Source organism: Populus trichocarpa, chromosome 18, assembly GCF_000002775.5.
Source record: "Populus trichocarpa isolate Nisqually-1 chromosome 18, P.trichocarpa_v4.1, whole genome shotgun sequence".
Taxonomy (NCBI): Eukaryota; Viridiplantae; Streptophyta; class Magnoliopsida; order Malpighiales; family Salicaceae; genus Populus; species Populus trichocarpa.
In genome coordinates, this window is record NC_037302.2 from 14935758 (window position 1) to 14956238 (window position 20481).

Genomic DNA, 20481 nt, shown 5'->3' on the forward strand with positions numbered 1-20481 from the left:
TTCTAAAAGATATTCAGATTAAAAGTATTATAAAAAGAAAGTACTATAATTTCCATGTTTCATCCGTTTATATAAGTAAAGAGTCACACAATATATATATATATATATATATATATATATATATATATATATATATATATATATATATATATGAATAAATCTCAGAGTTGTTTTTAAATTTTATATAAAATATTTCATTCTCATCCAAAAAATATTAAAAAGTAAGAAAGAAAAGAAAACTTAATAAAAATAAAACAGAAAATATGACAAAATTTGAGAGAATTAATTCTTCTAGAAATCCTAAAATTCTATTCACTTAATTCTCATTCATCAACAATAACTAATATTTAAAGAAGTGATCAGTAGTGTTTTTTTTAAAAAAAACTTGTCATGTTTCTTTTAAGATATTCAGATTAAAAGTATTATAAAAAAAACAAAGAGATTATATATATTGAACAAAAATGTTAAATGAATGAATTCAGATTATGAATTATGTATTAAAATAAAATAAAAAAAGTTGTTTTTAAAATATTTTTTTAAAATTAATTTTAATATCAATATATCATAACGATAAAAAAATATATATAAAAGATAATTTGAAACAAAAACATTATTTAACAAAAAACATGATTTTAAATTTATTCGTAAACAATCTTTTAGTTTAAGAAATGAAGCTTCTAACTTATGTGGCTGCTAAGTGTGTTTTTCATAAAGATATTTTTTAAAATTACTGAGATTTTTTTTCAGATTTTTTAAAAAAAATTTATTTTGCTTAAGAAAGTCAGTTTTTTTCCACGGGGTGGGTCCGTAAAGTCCTCTATAAAAGCCCGAACCTCCTCGCTAGCTGTCCTCTATAACAAATATTGATCACCGTTTATCTTTTGATATTAAGATGTTGTTGGTTTTAGTAATTCTGATGGTTTCGCTGCAAGGATGGGTGCCTCTTGGTTGCTTGGAGGAAGAGAGGATCGCTCTGTTGCACCTCAAAGATTCTCTTAACTATCCCAACGGCACCTCCCTTCCCTCCTGGAGAATAGCCCACGCCCACTGTTGTGATTGGGAAAGTATTGTCTGCAACAGCAGTACAGGTCGAGTCACCGTACTCGATCTTTGGGGCGTAAGGAATGAGGACCTGGGAGATTGGTACCTAAATGCCTCCTTGTTCCTTCCTTTCCAACAACTCAACGTTCTCTACTTGTGGAATAATCGTATAGCTGGTTGGGTTGAGAACAAAGGTTTGCTCTCTTAAGTATTACAAAATATTTATATTACTTTTGTATTTTTAGAATTAATGAAATAAGGTGTTGTTTAATTAGTACTATCATTTTGGAAGAAAATAGAAAGCATATTTAGTAAAAAGGAGTAATTTGTTTAATTCCTTACATTATTAATATAATCATTTTGGTTCTCATTGAGGGTGAAATGCAGCTTTACATGTAAATGCATATTCATAACGAACACTAAGCCAGTGATCATGGAAGCAATGGACAAGTAGTAAATTATAATCTTAATTTCTTTCAACCTCTTTACATGAATTCATCGTACCAATTACATGCCTCTTCATCAATAATAATTCAGTTACTCCAATAATATCTTTTTTATTATTATTCTTTACATGAAGTCTTTATTTATTTATTTATTTATTTGTTTATATAGGTGGTTATGAGTTACAGAAATTGAGCAATTTGGAGATCCTTGACTTGGAATCTAATAGCTTCAATAACAGTATTCTATCATTTGTAGAGGGGCTTCCATCTCTCAAATCACTATATTTAGATTATAATAGACTTGAGGGGTTAATAGATTTGAAAGGTTAGTTTTTTTTATACACTATTATTTTTATAAATATTAAATTTAATTAACACAATTATATATCTATTAAATTTAATTTCAAAAAACACAATTAATGAGTATTGTATTAATTTATTTTTTTATATAAATATCAAGAATCTTTGAGCGGCTTGGAGGAATTGAGACTGGACAACAATAATATTAGCAAGTTGGTAGCCTCAAGAGGTAATAATTAGTAACACATTCACATTACCTAACTGGCTGGTAGCATCATGAAGATAATATTAATTATTCTTGTTTCTTCCCTAACTAACTTGCAGGTCCAAGCAAGTTGAGGACTCTATCCCTATATAGTATCACAACCTATGGAAGTAGCTTCCAGTTACTGCAATCATTAGAAGCATTCCCAAACCTCACAACACTTTATCTGGGATTCAACGATTTTAGAGGAAGAATATTAGGTGACGGTAAGTCATAAATTATATTATATATAGTGATGTTTATATATTTGGGTTTAATTGAAAAATACAATTTGCTACTTTTGAACAAAACAGAGTTGCAAAATTTGAGCTCCTTGAAAATGTTGTATCTGGACGGTTGTTCTCTAGATGAACACTCCCTTCAAAGTCTTGGAGCACTGTCTTCTCTAAAAAATCTTTCATTGCAAGAACTTAATGGCACTGTACCGTCTGGAGGTAAATTAACAAATTTCAACTCCACTATTACTTATCATTGATCATTTTATTTCTCTCTGTACCTGCTACAATTAGGTGTCTGTATAGATTTCTTCTTTTATGTTTTAGCAACCTACAAAACAAGTCTTGGAGAGACAATTAAATCTCAAATTTAGAAACTAACTCAATTGAAATCTTTATTATTTTAAAATTCTATCATCCATTTAATATAAATAATATTTCAATTTAATTTTGCCCCTCCTCTCTCTTTCTCAACACTATTTCAGTGCAATGTAAATAAAATGATAACATAAAAAAATAATTTCTTTAATGAAAAGGTAACTTCATACATAGAGAGTGCTATTTTTAGGAGAAGAATAAATTAACAATGGTGTATTTTTATTTTTTGGGTTAGATGCATAAAAAATCCTTCTCTTAAATGGACAGTACAATTTCTACACTTAACTTATATTTTTAGTTTTTTTTAGCCATGATTAATAAGTAATGAATTATTTATAATTTTAATTCCTTCTACGCTAATATAATTTCTTGTTTAATTGATCTGGAAGGCTTCCTTGATCTCAAGAAGTTGGAATACTTGGATTTGAGTTACAATACTCTCAATAATAGTATCTTCCAAGCCATCGGAACGATGACCTCTCTTAAAACATTGAAATTGGAGGGTTGCAGTCTAAATGGCCAAATACCTACAACACAAGGTAAGGTTAGGTTGATGACTCTTATTCTCTCTCTCTCTCTAGGTTATGTATTTTCTATTAGACACTCAAAGTTTTATTTTTTTTCTAAACTATAATGTGATTAAGCTTATGTAACTTAAATCATCTTGAAGAGTTATGTATGTATATAATTTCTCTTTTATGTTTTCGCAACCTACTAAACAAGTCTTGGAGAGACAATTAAATCTCAAATTTAGAAATTAACTCAATTGAAATCTTTATATTTTAAAATTCTACCATCCATTTAATATGAAAAATATTTCACTTTAATTTTGCCCCTCTCTCAACACCATTTCAGTGTAATGTAATTAAAATGATAACATAAATAACAATATAAATTCATATATAGAGTGTGCTATTTTTAGGAGAAGAATAAATTAACAATGGTGTATTTCTTTTTTTGGGTCAGACATATAAAAAAAACCTTCTATTAATTGGACAATATAATTTCTACACTTACCTGATGTTTTTTATTTTTTTAGCCATGATTAATAAGTAATGAATTATTTCTAATTTTAATTCCTTCTACGCTAATATAATTTCTTGTTTAATTGATCGTGACAGACTTTCTTGATCTCAAGAACTTGGAATACTTGGATTTGAGTAACACTGCTCTCAATAATAGCATCTTCCAAGCCATCGGAACGATGACCTCTCTTAAAACATTGATATTGGAGGGTTGCAGTCTAAATGGCCAAATACCTACAACCCAAGGTAAGGTTGATCACTCTTATTCTCTCTCTAGGTTATATATTTTCCATTAGACACTCAAAGTTTTAATTTTCTCTAAATTATAATGTGACCAGGCCTATGTGACTTAAATCATCTCCAGGAGCTAGATATGGGTGACAATGATCTTAGTGGTGTCTTGCCTTCATGTTTGCCAAATTTGACTTCCCTTCAACAACTCTCTCTCTCTTACAATCACTTGAAGATTCCTATGTCATTGAGCCCATTATACAACCTTTCAAAACTCAAGTCTTTTTATGGTTCAGGTAATGAAATATTCGCAGAAGAAGATGATCATAATCTGAGCCCAAAGTTCCAGTTAGAGTCCCTCTATTTGAGCGGTATTGGACAAGGTGGTGCATTTCCCAAATTCCTTTACCATCAGTTCAACCTGCAATCTTTGGATCTTACAAACATCCAAATAAAGGGAGAGTTTCCAAATTGGTTGATTGAGAACAACACATACCTACAAGAACTTCATTTAGAAAACTGTTCTCTTTTGGGTCCATTCTTGTTGCCAGATAATTCTCATGTGAATTTGTCATTCCTGAGTATATCCATGAATCACTTCCAAGGCCAAATCCCTTCAGAAATCGGAGCTCGTTTGCCAGGGTTAGAAGTTTTATTTATGTCTGAAAATGGTTTCAATGGAAGCATTCCTTTCTCATTGGGTAACATTAGCTTGCTGAAAGTGTTAGACGTGTCCAACAACAGTTTGCAAGGGCAGATCCCTGGATGGATAGGGAATATGTCTTCTCTTGAATTCTTGGACTTATCAAGGAACAATTTCTCTGGTCTTTTACCACCTAGATTCGGTTCTTCCTCAAAATTGAAATTTATTTATTTGTCTAGAAATAACTTGCAAGGGCCAATCGCAATGGCATTTCATGACTCCTCTGAGATATTCGCATTAGATCTTTCCCATAATGATTTAACTGGTAGAATTCCAGAATGGATTGACAGGCTATCTAACTTGAGATTTTTACTCTTGAGTTATAACAATCTTGAAGGTGAAATCCCAATTCATTTATACAGGTTAGACCAATTAACCCTAATTGATCTTTCTCACAACCACCTTTCTGGTAACATCCTCTCTTGGATGATATCTACTTATAATTTCCCAGTAGAAAACACTTACTATGATTCTCTGTCCTCATCACAACAATCCTTCGAGTTTACAACGAAGAATGTATCCCTTTCTTATAGAGGCAACATTATTTGGTACTTCATAGGAATTGATTTCTCATGCAACAATTTCACAGGACAGATTCCTCCTGAAATTGGAAACCTCAGTATGATCAAGGTATTGAACCTTTCGCACAACAATTTGACCGGACCAATTCCACCAACATTTTCTAACTTAAAGGAAATAGAGAGCTTGGATCTTTCCTACAACAAACTGGATGGAGAAATCCCACCTCGACTTATTGAACTATTTTCTCTAGAAGTTTTTAGTGTGGCTCACAATAATTTGTCTGGTAAGACTCCTGCGAGGGTTGCACAGTTTGCCACGTTTGAGGAGAGCTGCTACAAGGACAACCCTTTTCTTTGTGGAGAACCGCTACCCAAAATATGTGGTGCGGCTATGCCACCATCACCAACGCCAACTTCAACGAACAATGAAGATAATGGTGGCTTCATGGATGTGGAGGTTTTCTATGTGAGCTTTGGGGTTGCATACATCATGGTGCTGCTGGTGATAAGTGCAGTTCTGCGTATAAATTTATATTGGCGACGAGCTTGGTTTCACTTTATTGAGGTGAGCATCAACAATTGCTATTATTTTCTTGTAGACAATCTTCCCATTTTATCCAAATTTGGATTTTCATAGCCTTGATGGTACCAAGACTTGGTGCATCGTTGTGTATTCTAGTTTTAAGATTTAAACAAGTTTAAAGGCAAGCTCAAGCGATGTTGTATTAATTTATACAATTCCATTCGGTTTTGTGGGTTTTTATACAGCAGGACTTTTCAATTCCATGAGTTTTTACTTCCCTTGTATATTACATTATTACTTGATTTTTTTACTGATGATCAATTCAAATTTACAACACAAATATCCAAAAATATGTAATATTAAAGGGAATACATTACAACACAAATATCAATTCAAATTTATTTCACTGATTGTATATAAGCTTGTGAGCACTTAGATAATTTGCTTGATCTACAACTTCAGTAACTGAGAGTATTGAGCTGTCTTAGATTGAGTTTCCCAGTTAATATCAAAGGGTAATGTCGAGAACGAATCCCTTCTGGGCTGACCCTTGCCCATATGGCACTCCCCACTTGAAATGGATGGCCCCCCGGTACTGAGCAAATTAATGAATCAAAGCAGTCTCGAGATTCCACATAACAATTCATCTCCACTTCTGAATACTCTAATCTCAAACATCCAGCATATACTGCAATGCTTGATTAAAGTCATTTGATTACGCTTAGACTAGGTATCAGATGTTCCAAAAGTGATGTACAGAAAACTAGAAAACCTTGTATTTGATATCATTAGCTTTCACCTGGAGGTAAAAAGAAAAAAATTAAACTTCCTCTAAAAAAAAACTATAAAATGAGAATTACAAGAATAATAGATCCAATTAGACATGGACAAATATCCGGTGAAAGAATACATGAAAATAAAGTTAAGTCTCTTGTTAGAATCTTTAATTACCTCCACTTGCTTAAGAACACAACATACCATTAAACATTTTGGCTGTAGTCATCAACCAGAAGATACAATCCCTCCGAATGCACTGCTCAATGGCTGAAAGAGGCCACCAAGTTTTCAACTTTTCCACCTCTATATGCAACCGATATTTGGAATGTAACCTTCTCTCTTCATCTCCTCATTCAGCAATTGGTATATGTTCTCCGAATGATGATGTAAGCTGCCACCAGCATGAAATTCATGAGCACGAGCTCCAACGTCAATCCAGCTACAGCCAGGGGTTTTAGAGACACCACACTGCGTCATCTTTGCAGAATCATCCCACCTTCTCATATTTGCATATATCTTAGATGAGATAATTGCATCTCTGGAAACAATTGAATGACCCTTTCACCAACATCTGCATTTCTACGCCTCTGACAGGCACCAAGCAATGACCCCAACACAATTTCATATTGTTTTCCAGGCATCTTCTTGATTAAGTCCCAAGCTTCGTTCAGAAGTCCTGCTCGCGCACAAAGATCAACCATGCAAGAATAATGCTTGACTTTTGGGACCAATCCAAATGACAATTTCATTGATTCAAACAATTGGCGGCCTTCATCAACCAATCCGGCATGCACACATGCAGAAAGTACTCCTTGTTGTATTAAACTCAATCAATCTAGAAGGTCAAGGAAGGCAGCCACCAGCTGTCACCGCCCAGCCACCAACCGCCCAGCCGCCAGCCACCAGCTGTTTGCCGCCACAGCCGCCAGCCGCCTTCACACTTGAAGGTTGAATTTTCTTGTTTTGAATCGTGTATAAATAGCTAGCTAAGCTTATGTTATTTTGTGTGGGAGATAATAGAGAGAAACACTAGAGAGAAAGAGAGAGGGCGTGTATTAAGCTTTTTGTGTTTGTAAGCTTTTGTTTCTTGAAATAAAACAGTGTGTTTTATCCCCTCCGAGTGTTTCAAAGCCACCACCAGTGGTTTCTCCCACCAACAATTGGTATCAGAGCCCCGTTCGTCAGAAAACAGAAGTGTTTTGGGAGATATCTGAATTTTCAAAGTTGTCAAAAACACGTTTTGATCATTCTACAGTGTAGAGCTCATCCATACGAACTCACTGGTGCAAGAATCAGCGTCATCGGAGCCAGCGGTAGCCCACACGCGCCACCTGAAGATTCTGCACTGTTTGACCACGCGCAGCCGACGCGCCCAGAGGTTGAAGACGAGTGCCGTCCACGCGCGCCATATTTGAGCCGTTTAAGCCGAGCCCAGCTGAGCCGTTAGCCGAGCCTCCAGCCGCGCTGAAGAATATTCCCGAGAATATTCCCTTTTCAAGCCGAGCCGCTCGTTAGCCGCAGCCGAGCCGATAGAATATTCCACAGAATATTCCCGGTTCAACCCAGCGAACCGCCCGCCGTACAGAATTGGTTTTTAGACCGGTTCACCCATTTTCTGACTCGATGTTTACAAAGTCGGACCGGTTCCCTACTATTTGAACCATTCCGGATCGATCTACAGTGTCCGTTTGGTCAAATACGTCTCCCAGAAGGAGATATAGTCATTCAAAGAGCAAAATGACTACAGAAAGTACACAAACACTCATCCCGAAGCTGACGAAAGACAACTATGATAGTTGGTGCATCAGATTAAAGGCATTCCTTGGTTCACAAGAGTGTTTGGAGATTGTACACTATGGTTATGATGAACCAGAGTCCAAAGAAGAAGAAGATGCTTTACAAGAGGCACAGAAGCAAGCCTTGAAAGTCAACAGAAAGAAAGACAACAAAGCAAAGACGATCATCTATCAAGGTCTTGATGAAGACACATTCGAGATCATTGCTTCCGCTGAAACATCACATGATATATGGGAGGCTCTCCCAACAAAAATACAAAGGTGCTGACAGAATCAAGAAGATTCGTCTTCAATCTTTGCGAGGTGAATTTGAGTTATTGCAAATGAAGTCCTCATAATCTATTTCTGATTATCACACAAGGATTATGGTGATAGTCAATCAGATGAGGAGAAATGGAGAAGCCATCGTCGATTCTCGAATTACTGAGAAAATTTTGAGATCCCTAGATCCAAAATTTGATTTTGTTGTTGTCGCCATTGAAGAGTCCAAGGAAGTGGACAAGTTGACAGTGGATGAACTTATGAGTTCTTTGCAAGCTCATGAGCAGAAGATTGTAAAGCGAAATGGAGATAAGGCCATCGAGCATGCCTTACAAACAAAGTTGTCGCTCAAAGACAGATATGAGCAAGGGGAGACTTCAACAAGTGGGTATACCACTCAAGCAAGAAGTCAACAATCCAGAGGAGGATTTCAGCAATTCCAAGGAAGAGGATCTTGGAATACAAGCTTTAGAGGAAGAGGTGGGAGAAACACCACCAGAGGAGGTCGAGGACAACAAGCATTCACTCCTAGAGGAAGAGGAGGCGGTTACAATAACCGTGACAAGAGGAATATCCAATGTTATAGTTGCAATCAATTTGGGCACTATAGCACTGAATGCAGAAGGAAAGCTCCGTTGGAGATACGTGAGCAAGCCAACTATGCAGAGAAGGATGACAGAGAAGAAGCTGCATTTCTTGTCCAACAAGAACTTGGCGAGAAACAGGAAAATATATGGTATCTAGATACTGGAGCCAGCAATCACATGTGCGGCTACCGAGAGTTATTTAGTGATCTAGATGAGACCAAGCAAGGTCTAGTTACTTTTGGAGATACCACAAAGGTTCCATTCAAAGGTAAAGGCAACATCCCAATTAAGTTGAAGAACGACGATTCCAGCTACATCGCCAATGTCTATTATGTCCCAGCCATAAAGCAGAACCTGATCAGCTTAAGTCAACTTATGGAGAGAGGTTATACTTTTTACTCGAAGAATTGTCATCTGACAATTAGAGACAATAATTGGAGATTAATTGCCTATGTGAAAATGTCCAAGAATAGGATGTTTCCTTTGAACATCCAGTATGATGCAGCAAAGTGTTTGAGTGCCATCACCAACAGTGAAGAATGGCTCTGGCACCTGAGGCTTGGACATCTGAATTTCACGAGCTTGAAGATGCTAGCAAGCAAGAAGATGGTCAAAGGTATGCCTCACATTGATCATCCATGTCGCACGATGCGCGACGTCGCGGCGATCGTCCACCCTCGCATGTAATGTAATGGGGGGATATATATCTGGTCAATGTAGGGAGACAAGGAATTCGTTGTCTCTTAGCAGTGAAAAATGGTGTGGGAGTCGCCACCTAGTATTTTGGTCACTAGGAACCCTAACTGGTCTCAGAGATCGGGTACGGGGACTGGTTGCGTAAAGGGAAGGTATTAGCACCCCAAATACGCCATACCTAAGGTAAGCTGCATCGTTTTATTGTCTGATAAAATTTAAGGTGTTTTCGTTGTGTTTCCTAGTTGTTGGTCCGTCCATGGTTCAAGAAAAGTCCTCCTCAATAAGGAGGTCCTTATCTTATCGGGTAAAAAAAAAAACCTAACCGTTCTAACGTCTATGTAAAAAATCATATTTTTAACATCAGGAATACATTTTACATATAAATTCTTAATCCCAAATACTAAAAGAGGATAAAAAGATTTTGTTAGAATTTTTGAAATATTGGCCTAGTTCTCATGGCTTGAATAAACTGGTTATTAAAGCCAAAATGCATGCTAATACATATATTGTTTTTTTGAAATTTCCTTTGTTGTGTGAAAATATGATGTTATAATATTTATATATATATGTTGGAGAGACTAGGCCGTATTTTAAAACAAAACATTTTTTTAAATATGTATTTTGGTACGTTTTGACGCAAATCGGGTATTTTAATACTGGGTTTGTATCCTTGCGGTATAAAAATACAACCAAATATTAATTCACTTTGATAAAACAAATGCAGAAAAATCAACAATATTTTCAAAGATATTTTTAGAAAATTTTTGAAAGCAAAAGACATTTTTTATTTTGAAAATCTTTGATGTTTCGATGAAAACCGGGTATTTTAATACCGGATTTTGTATCTTTACAGTATAAAAATACCAACCGATATTAATCAAAATACAGTAATAAAATTACAACAAAATCACATATATTTTTTATAATTTTTTTATAATTTTTATAATTTTTTCATATATATATATATATATATAAATAATACAAAATATAATATATATAATATTAAATAAAATGGGTTGGGCTGGTCCGGCCCAACCGACTGGGCCGGACTCAGGCCCAAAAGGGATGGGCCGATTTCGGCCCAAAATGGATTGGGCCGATCTCGGCCCAAAAAAACTAAAAATTCTCTTCCGGACCAGACCCGGCCCAGAAGACAGGGCTGGGCCAGGATCCGCCTGGCCCAAGCCAAAACGGGCGGGGGGGGGGAATTATTTTCCCCCCACCCCTGCATGCAGAACGCTACTCGTTCTGCATGCAGAGAAGGAAAAGGAAAAACAACGCGAGAATGAGGGGGAAGAAAAGTTACCTGGCGCGGAGGCGGAGGCGGTGGCTTGCTGCGTTTCGGGCGGTGCTGTGGTGGAGGCCGGTAGTGGTGTCGCTGCTTACTGGCGGCGGCTCCAAGCAGCGGCGCTGCTGTCTCAAGCGGCGGAGAGAGGGATTCTTCCTCTTTCCTTCTCCTCTGTTTCCTTCCTTCTTCTTCTTCTTCCTTAGTTTTCTTTCCCCCTGTTTTCCTTTCTTTCGGTTCTCTCTTCTTCCTCTCCCCTTTCTCTCTCTTTTGGTTTTTTCCGTTCTCCTCCTCTCTCCTCTGTTTTTCTCGTTTTTTTCTCCGTCCGTTCTCCCCTGTCTCCCAGCGTTCTTAGGGTCCTATTTATAAAGCCAAGGGCGTGGCTTTGTACTGTTCTCATGGGGAGCAGCCGGCTGGTCGGCCATTGGCGCGACTGCCAAGGTTCGGCCCCCCTCCCCGGCTTTCTGGCAGGTGCGCGGTGGGTGGTCGGCCATTGTGTCCGGTCGGTGGGCTCCAGGCGAGAGAGTGGCCGGCAAAAAATTCAAATTAAAGCAACCCTTTTTCCTTCTTCCCCGCTGCGTGATCGGGGGAAGAAGATGAACAGTGTCGTTCAAAACGACACCGTTCTGCTCTTTCTTTTCTTTTTTTTTGAATGTATGAAACGGCGTCGTTTTGGAGAAAACGCGCCGTTTCATTTGAATGTGGCGCCAAAACACGCCAAATTCCAAATCAGCCCTTAATCATCTTTTTTTCCTTCAATTGCATCCCTGCCAATTTCGGTCTCCGCCCCTCTTGTTGGCCGCGTTTTTCACTTTAGTCCTTGGCCTCTGATTTATGCAATTGAGCCCTTAATTGATCAAAAACTTCCAATTTCTTCAATTAGGCCCCTGAATCAATTAATTCCAGCCCCTCCATTTACGCGCCTCTTTCAATTTGGTCCCTGGTTTCAGATTTTCTCAATTAAGTCCCCAATTGGCCCTTAAACTTCAATATTTATGCAATTAGGCCCCTGATTTGACCTAATAAATTCCTAAAAAATATATTTTGGCCCCAGAACTTAAATTTCTTCTAATTAAAGCCCAAATAGACTTAAAAATCAATTTTACTTACAATCAAATCTCCTATAAATTCATTTAAAAATCCAATTAAGTCCATAAACATCCAAATTTGGGCTTTTCTCCTAAAAATTCAAATTTTCCTTCTCAACAGGTTTTTCCTCCTTCAAGAATATACTGTCAAAAATCCAATCTTTGTATTTTTAACCTCATTGACCAATTTTCCAACCATTTTCTGAGCGCTTCTGCCTCCTGTTATTTTTCTAACCTCCTTTGGCTATATATTTTTATATATATTTTGTGGGGACCCAAAAATGGGTTACAACAATCCAGATGAAGTCTGTGAGAGTTGTGTCCTCAGCAAACATCACAGATCCAGTTTTGCCAAAGAAGTCAACTGGAAAGCAAAGAGGCCACTGGAGTTAGTACACACAGATGTGTGTGGCCCAATAACACCTATGTCGACTGGACAAAATAGGTACTTCCTCACTTTTATTGATGATTTTAGTAGAAGGACGTGGATATACGTTCTGAAGAGGAAGTCAGAAGTATTCAATTGTTTTAAAGATTTTAAAGCAATTATGGAGAAGCAAAGTGGCTACATGATCAGAACAGTGAGATCTGATCAAGGTGGAGAATATACAGCAAATGACTTTGAAGCCTATTGTACACAACAAGGCATCAGACATCAGACAACACCAGCTTATACACCACAGCTGAATGGTGTAGCTGAAAGGAAGAATCGCACGATTCTTGACATGGCAAGAAGTCTGCTCAAAGCAAAGAAGTTGCCCAAGCAATACTGGGCTGAAGCTGTATCATGTGCAGTGTATCTACTGAATCGCTGCCCAACCAGAAGTTTGCAAGGAGTCACTCCAGAAGAAGCATGGAGTGGTCACAAACCAAGTGTTACTCATCTACGAGTCTTTGGTTGTGTGGCATATGCAAAGATCCCAGATGCAAGAAGGAGAAAGCTCGATGATAAAAGCGAGAAATGCATCTTTGTCGGATATGGTGAAAGAAGAATGGGATACAAGCTGTACAATCCCATCACGAAGAAGGTGATTATGAGTAGAGATGTTATCTTTGAAGAAGATAAATCTTGGGAATGGAATGATGATCAAGAAGCAGTCAAATGGATCAACATTGATTTGATCCTTGAAGGTGAAGAAGTACCAATAGTACTTGTCGAAGAACCGATTGTGCCAGCAGCTGAACCACAAAGTCCGGTGATTATGCCAGCAGCTGAACCACAAAGTCCGGTACACAGATTCCCTGTATTCAACAGGAGGAACACACCAGGAGCATCATCATCAACACCACCATCAGCATCCTCATCGTCAGAAGGACCAAGAAGGATGAGAAATCTTGACGAGTTGTACGATGCCACGCAAGTCATCGAAGATACAACTCTATTTTGTTTCTTTGCAGAGAATGACCCACTTGGCTTCAACAAAGCTATCACAGAAGAGAAGATAGAAGCAATGGATGAAGAAATGCATGCCATTGAAAAGAATGATACCTGGAAGCTGACTTATCCACCAGAAAGCAAGAAAGCAATAGGTGTCAAATGGGTCTATAAGACAAAGAAGAATGCAAAAGAAGAAGTGCAAAAATACAAAGTCATCGAAGAGGGAAACACTTATCAGAATGAAGTTCATGCTTGGCATGACATCCCTCGATTGAGTTTAAAGGGGAGATTTGTTGTATTAAACTCAATCAATCTAGAAGGTCAAGGAAGGCAGCCACCAGCTGTCACCGCCCAGCCACCAACCGCCCAGCCGCCAGCCACCAGCCACCAGTTGTTTGCCGCCACAGCCGCCAGCCGCCTTCACACTTGAAGGTTGAATTTTCTTGTTTTGAATCGTGTATAAATAGCTAGCTAAGCTTATGTTATTGTGTGTGGGAGATAATAGAGAGAAACACTAGAGAGAAAGAGAAATGGTGTGTATTGTAAGCTTCTTTGTGTTTGTAAGCTATTTGTTTCTTGAAATAAAACAACAGTGTGTTTTATCCCCTCCGAGTGTTTCAAAACCACCACAAGTGGTTTCTCCCACCAACACTCCTATGAAAGTGATGTCATTAGGCTGAACAGTGCCATTATCCTTTGACATGCGTCTGAATAATGATAATGCTTCCAGGGCCTGCCCATGGAAAGCAAGAGCAGAAATCATGGCATTCCATGAGACCTCATTTTTATGAGGCATACTCTCAAAAACCCTGAGTGCATCATCCAAGCTCCCACATTTTGCATGCATATCAATTAATTCACTCGCAACGTAGACATCGTGCTGGAAACCTCTTTCTGATGCATGTGTCTCAACCCATTTCCCCAAATCAAGGGCCCCTATTGTGGAACATGCAGACAATACTTCAATCATTGTGACTTTATCTGGATTAGGACCTGCCTCTCTCATTCCGTTGAATAGTACAATTGCTTCATTGGAAGCTCCATTATGTGCACACATATGAAGTGATAGTTGAACAAAAAAAAAATCATATTAACTTGAAACGCATTTACAAATTTCATATATTTGTGTGGTTTTTATTTCATAGCTGATTAATTAGGAAGAATTCAAATTTCAAGTTAGTTTAAAGGAACAGAAATAAACACAATTCTACTATATGTGACAATTACAAAGTATAAAACCGATCTAATTACCATGTGATAATGGCATTCCAAGTGACAACATCCTTGTTTGGCATTGAATCAAAGACCCTCCTCACACATATCAAATCCCCACACTTACCATACATGACAATCAAGGCAGACCCCACATACGAATTTACCTCCATCTTCTTCTCCAAAACAAGCCCCTCCACCCATCTCCCCAAACCCAAATCCCCACACGCCCCAAGAACATTCACCAACGTCATCTCATCTGGCTCAAACCCCTCCTCCCTCATTTCCATAAACAACCCAATTGCCTCTTTAGCAAAACCCATCTTAGAATACCCAGAAATCATCGAATTCCACGACACCAAGTCTCTGTCACCCATTTCATCAAACACCTTCCGTGCAAACCCCATTTCACCACAACTTGCGTCCATTGTAGTCAAAGAATGATTCACATGCTCATCACCATCCAAACCAGCCTTAAACACCAGACAATGACCAATCTTTCCATGAACCAAACCCCAAACATTCCTTCACGCTATAAACAAAAAAGGGAATGTGAAATTATTTCCTTTTAGGCCTAAAGACTTCAACTTGTAATACAATTCAACACAAAAATCATAAGCATTGTGTGTGGATTTGTTTTAGTAGGTTTTTCGATTTGCCTTGTTTTATCAGAGATAAAAGCTTTTCAGTTAGGGTTTGATGAGGTTTTTTTTGGGTTTGGAAGTTGAGGTTGGATCTTCCTGTACTGAATTCATCACAGAATATGGATTTGTCTTTGTATTTTTCTTTTCTTGGTACCTAATATTTCTTGAAGTCACAACTGATCTAAAGGCAAGGTTGTCCTAAAAGAATTTCAGCAATTAAGCTTACATGATATATTCACATACTAAGCACCTTACCAGTTCTTGCTGAAGTTGCTTAATTTGCTGGAAAACAGCATATCTCTCCTCTGTCATCTAAGAAATAAGAGCACTTGCCTGAAATCACAAATATCACTTCAAGCACATGACAAGGTCTCCGTATCAACATCCTAACAAGTCTATTTGGTGTCAAAGAAACAACATTTATACACCACGGGGACTTCATAAAAAAAATTTGTTTTCCATGCATGTGACTTTGAAAGAAGACGCAGGAAGAATGTATATCCTATAATGTGGAGAAAATTAAAGATGCAGTCCCACCAAAATTATCCAAAGGTTTCATAAAATATTGAGAATGGTGGTCAAATCCTAGTCATGCAATTGTCAATGAATGAGAGAAAAATACAGCCCAGAAGTTGGTAACCTCAAGAGGTAAGTAACACATTCACATCATGATTGATGAGTAATTGGTATGGCAACTTCACTTTCAGAGATTATTCTGTATGTAGTGCATCGTGATTGTGTTCTACTGTTTTTATTCATGAATATTTTCATGGCAATAATTGCTATGAAACAATGTACCATCTCTTCAACTACTGAGCTTTCCTTTATATTTACAGCTGTCATTTGGGGGACAGAAACCAGGATAGCAATGTCTCTGACATGAAGTTTGGATGGCTTGATCTCTTTGCATCAAGAATGTCAAGTTACTTAAATGTATTATTCACAAGGTGACTACATGTACCAAAATCTAGTGTTTCAGGTACTGTGTCATCTTGCCTGTTCTTGTGGAGCTTTCTCAGTTGACATTACTTTTTTTTTATCTTGTAATGAAGTCTTGGGAAACATTTTTCACGCTTAACTTTATATATTTCCATTTTCAGATTGCTATAGTTAAAGTTTTGTATGAAATTCGTTTATTGAGTGGAAAGAGCTATTGGAAGTATGGATGCAAATGAAGATGGTTTGTTAGATCTTTGAATTGGTGTGTGGATTCTGGAAAGCTTTGAATCCTAGACATTGAGGTAATTAACATCTTTGACTCTTAATTTTGAACCAGTCCAGATTATAATTCTTCTTGTTGCCATTCTAATAATCCACAGCCACCGTTACTGGTCTGTCACCTTCTAGATTCTGAAAAGCCTTTCGTTTGCTGCTCCTTATGGTCCTCAATCCATGTTTGTTATTATTATTCCAATTATTATTAAGAATTGAAGCTGCAAAGCGGGGGAAAGAGAAAGAAAGACTTACCTGGAGCTGCTACTTAAAGACGAAGACGATGGTGATGGAGGGCTGGCTAACCAATGTTACTTTCTTCCCCTCTACTTCTGTTTTTCGTTCACTTCACCTCTGTTCTTGCTTTTCTCTGCTTGTTTTCTCTCTCTTTTTTTTTTTTTTTTTTGCCTTCTCTTGTTCCCTCTGTCTCTCTCTGTTCTTGTTCCTCTTGGTATCTCTCTGTATTATCTGTGTTTGTTCATTTCGTCTGTGTTTTTTTTTTTTTTGTATTATCTGTCTGTGGTTCTCCCCTTTTTCGTGGCCTTTCTCTATTCGTCCTGGTTTCTCTGGGTTTGTATTTGGTTGGTTGGATCAACAACCTACGGTGAGGGGAAGTTGAAGTTCCCTTTTGCTGGAGGAAGGTCACAAGTCTCTGTGTCTTCTTTATGTCTCTGTTTTTTCCCCCATGCCTCTTCGTCTCTGTGTGTTGTGGTCTTTATAGGGCAAGAGAATGCCCCTTCATCTCTCCCGGGATAGTGTGGAGATTAGCACGGTCCTGTCATGCTTGAGAAAAAAAAATGCCCATTACTGGACTGTTAGGGGCACATTGTGGAGGAGAGATACTGGATAGAGACGTGACCATGATCTACTGCCGTTTCTGCTGAATCGGTGGGATGAAGGAGATGAATAGTTTGCGTTGAAACGGCGTTGTTTTCACCTGAAAAGGCTATTTTAATTTTTCTCCTAGATCAATTGCAATTGAAACCCTGTTGCCATTTACAAAACAATTTTTAGTTTTCAATTTAATTAATTCATTCTTTACTTAGCTATTTAACTTTTAATTATTTTAATTGAAACCCTTGTAAGTGCACAAAAAGTTGCAACTGGTGTAGACAGGATAAGAGCACATGGACATGCACTGACTAAAACAATCAGTGCTAAGTAAAACCAGTGATCACGGTTATGAACTCGTAATGCTACTGGAATCAGTGCTACGCCAGCCGGCATGAATATCACCGCTGCAAATCTGAACAATGAACTAAAATGAAAACTTTCCCACAAAATGAAAGGAAGGATTGTCTAGCAATGGAGCTGACGATTCATTCTAAAAGAATGATGTGAAGGACTGTCCAAATACTCGTTCTCGGTACCCTACTTCAGTGAAAGCCTATAAAACTGGATGAGTAATTGGACTGCAGTATGCCTAACCTGGAGTATAGTACTGAGCGAATTTGTCTATGAATCTTCGAGTTTTAGACTTGCTGTTTCGAGCTTCTTCCACAAGCTTTGCCATTTTAGCCGCCACACAGTCTTCAGCTAAAGCAGTAGTTCTAACACCCCATTACCACCAAAGCCAAAATGCATTCAAAAACAATTCATAGAGTGTCAGAGAGAACTATTGACACCATTTAAGTTAACAGTTCCAACCCACACTACGGAATCCACTTGTTTGGTAACGGGAAATGACCCTCCAGTTAAAGTTTTCTCATCCACTTCACAGTTACCATCAACAACTCCATCAATTGGTATAACTTCACCAGCCTTAACTGCAAGAACAGTGTTTAACTTGACCTCATCAACATCTACTTCTTCCCTAGTGTTGCACATGTACGCGCAATATCGGGGTCGATTAGGAGTCGCCATCTAGCTAGTTGTTTGGTTCAGGGTTGCTAGGAAAACTCAGGTTTATTGGTATTGTCAGAGATTCGAGGGTAAGGGACTGGTTGTTGCTAAAAAAGGTATTAGCACCCCTAGCACACCTTACTTGAGGTAAGCTGCTTTGTAGTTGATGTGGTTTAGATGTTTTGACGGCTGTCCATATAAAGGCTTTTTTTGTGACATTCACAATTCTTTCAATAATCGTTTTAGCTATATGAAATGATAAACACATGATGTATTAACTACATATTCAGCTTCACATATTAACAAAGTGACTATAGATTACTTACTTGAATTCCATGTGAATGATGTCTCCAATGTAGAAAACAAAACCCATAGCATTACTCTTTCTATCATTCATATCTCTAACTCAATCAATATCACTATAGCCTACAAAATCAAAGCTATTAGAATATTCATAAAATAAGCCAAAATCAATAGTATAATCGATATATCGAAGAATTCACTTTAAAGCTTTGAAGTGAGTCATAGTTGGTATTTCCATAAACCTACTCATAAGTCCTACTCTAAAAAAAATATCCAGACGAATACATGTTAAATATCTCAAACTCTCAACTAGGCTTTTGATTAATGTTGTAGAGTTTATCTTCTTCCCTTCATCATTGCTTGAGTACATCTTCACTCCACACTCAATTGAAGTATTTATTTTTGTACAATTCTTCATTTTGAACTTCTTGAGAATCTCTTTTATAAATTTATCTTAGCTTACAAAGATTTTATGTATTTATTTTTGTACAATTCTTCATTTTAAACTTCTTGAGAATCACCTTTACAAATTTATCTTAGTTTATAAAGATTTGATCTTCTTCTTGTTTCATCTGAATCCCAATAATATTTGTTATAAAAAAGAAAGGAGACATTGCTTACCCAATTCATGTCATTGTTTGGGCTTGAGTTATTTGGGTAGGCATTGTTTCAACATGGTAGGGCTAGGTCGTTCTGTCGTTGTGGTAATTGGTTAAGAAAGAATATCATATCTATATTACTAATTTATTTATTTATTTTAATTAAATATAAAATCATTTTTAATCTTGTGGTAAGAATAGATCTATGAACTTAATCTCAAAACTTGAAAACTAATTTGAAGGTATTAAGTGATCATAAAAACAAAAAACTAATATGTTGGCAATTTTATTCTAAAATTAATAAAGGATGACAAGCAAGAACACGTTTGGAAGGAAACAATCTACTTTGAATTATAATAATTAAGTTAATGAATAATATCCTTGGTTGAAGGGAAGTAGCATATTGGAAGAACGACTTGTACCGCTAATTTACAGTCACCTTATTTAGAACTTCTACTCTAAATTTATTATAATCTATTGTATCAATTGGTTAGATTGTATATTAATCGAAAGTAAATTTCTTATTTTAACAACTTTAAAGATGCACCTCCATCTAGTGTTTTTTTAAAAGATTTAACAAGTTATTACTTGTCTCTAATAGTGAAAATAATAGTTTTGTAGCCCGCACTACGCTACAAGTCACATATGTTTTCAATGTAAAAAAAAAATATAGATTTTAATAATATTTTTTTATTAGAAAAAAAGCTTAGATCGTGTCAAAGTTAACCCAGTCTATAATTAATTAATTAATTAATTGAGAATTTTAGCTCATTGGAAAAGTTGTTTATGGACTTTTGTTTTCCGGGGAAAACTCCCTTAAAACCCTTGAGCACCACCTTCTCTAAAATATCTATCTTTGCCTTAATTCTGGGTCTCTATATCTTTTTAAGATCAATTAACAAGTTTCAACTCAAATCTGTATCTTCTCTAGATATGTCTGTGACTGTGCCCCATAAAGAATTCCTCTTCTTCTTTGGACCTTGATGTTCTCACAACCTATCTAACAACTCGTCCATCAAGTTTTTGATCCCCAATTAAGGTGGTTCTACGTCTTGAAGAATTCTTAAATCCTGCGTAACTTGAATTCACGACATAACTCAAAGAAAAGAAAATCAAGTCCCCCAAAGCGGGAGCAAATTACACCAACACTTTG

At 37.0% G+C, this 20481-nt stretch overlaps 1 protein-coding gene across 2 annotated transcripts in view; it reads left to right on the plus strand.

The window, feature by feature from the left end:
• Window positions 1–862: 862 nt before the first annotated feature.
• LOC18101669 (receptor-like protein 56) overlaps window positions 863–20481 on the plus strand; it is a 31132-nt gene continuing 11513 nt past the window's right edge. The window contains exons 1-8 of one of the 2 annotated variants that reach the window (XM_006379925.3): window positions 863–1235; window positions 1657–1812; window positions 1948–2016; window positions 2112–2258; window positions 2346–2486; window positions 3035–3184; window positions 3767–3916; window positions 4009–5582. In XM_006379925.3, the coding sequence (XP_006379987.3) occupies window positions 893–1235; window positions 1657–1812; window positions 1948–2016; window positions 2112–2258; window positions 2346–2486; window positions 3035–3184; window positions 3767–3916; window positions 4009–5582 (2730 nt within the window). In that variant the 5' untranslated portion in view covers window positions 863–892. The remainder of the gene's footprint in view (window positions 1236–1656; window positions 1813–1947; window positions 2017–2111; window positions 2259–2345; window positions 2487–3034; window positions 3185–3766; window positions 3917–4008; window positions 5583–20481) is intronic. The other variant, XM_052448841.1, reaches the window with a different exon arrangement.